Source organism: Suricata suricatta, chromosome 1, assembly GCF_006229205.1.
Source record: "Suricata suricatta isolate VVHF042 chromosome 1, meerkat_22Aug2017_6uvM2_HiC, whole genome shotgun sequence".
In the NCBI taxonomy this organism is placed as follows: Eukaryota; Metazoa; Chordata; class Mammalia; order Carnivora; family Herpestidae; genus Suricata; species Suricata suricatta.
This window is the reverse complement of record NC_043700.1, coordinates 141,167,113-141,168,162: the sequence shown is the minus strand read 5'-3', so window position 1 is coordinate 141,168,162 and position 1,050 is coordinate 141,167,113. Positions and strand designations below refer to the sequence as shown.

The 1,050-nt window shown below is 40.4% G+C and overlaps 1 protein-coding gene across 1 annotated transcript in view; it reads right to left on the bottom strand.

Annotated features, from left to right (window-relative positions):
• TMPRSS11F (transmembrane serine protease 11F) overlaps nucleotides 1-1,050 on the bottom strand; it is a 50,578-nt gene that overhangs the window by 13,049 nt on the left and 36,479 nt on the right. The window contains exon 6 of the mRNA XM_029951925.1: nucleotides 342-424. Within this exon, the coding sequence (XP_029807785.1) occupies nucleotides 342-424 (83 nt within the window). The remainder of the gene's footprint in view (nucleotides 1-341; nucleotides 425-1,050) is intronic.

The window sequence follows — 1,050 nt, the reverse complement described above, 5'->3', positions numbered from 1 at the left end:
AGTTAAGCGTCCAGCTTTGGCTCAGGTCACGATCTTGCAGTCCGTGAGTTCAAGCCCCACGTTGGGCTCTGTGCTGACAGCTCAGAGCCTGGAGCCTGTTTTAGGGATTCTGTGTCTCCCTCTCTCTCTCTGCCCCTCCCACACTCACACTCGGCCTCTCTCTTTCTCTGTCTCTCAAAATTAAATAAACATTAAAAAATAATAACCAGTAATAAAATATTAGGTGATTTACAGAAACATAAGATGAGCAAAAGACTTGATTAATTCCACTTCTAACTTTTCTGGGGCTTTTATTCATTATCTTTGTTATGAAATAGACAGTGGTGCGTTTTGGAACTTACGGCTGTTGAGAAGATTCCTCATCTTTTTGCTATCAATAGCTGGAATAAACAAAAATTGAATTAGTTGGTCAATGAATATGTTCCTGTTTTTATGTGATTTTGTTCAAATTATCACATAAGAAATACTTATTATCTAAAGCATCCATATTTCAAGACAGCATGAGATTTTTCAGTAAAGTAATTACATACAATTCATATTTGATTTGGTCTAAAATGTATAAGTTTACTTTGAAATGAAAAGAGAACATTTGTTATGTTCTGATTTTTGCTATGAAATTCGAAAAAGAACTTGGGAAAGAATGGTAAGGATGCATATCCCTGTTGGCCTTCTTTGGGAGCTCTAGCATAACTGGACGATGCAATATCCAATTCCCATACCGCTGGTGCTGTGTATTACGTGCACCGGACCATGCGCGTCAGGCACATGCCTGGTGGCCAGTGTAAACAGGCTGCTCTAGGGAGCCAAGAGCATCCCAGACTCCTCACAGCCCCATTTCCAGCCCTGGTCTATAAACGATAGGAATTCCCACTGGGGATTCCTCCTCCTGGTGAACTTGTAGAAGGTTGCTGCTCGGGCAGCACACACTAGAGACATGAAGCTCTGATATACAGCCTGTGCCACTTTATGCTGCCCTTCCATGGCATCTTTTCCCCTTCAAACTTCTTTTTATGTTCTTTTAAGTTCAGTTTCATTGCTTTTTTTTTTTTT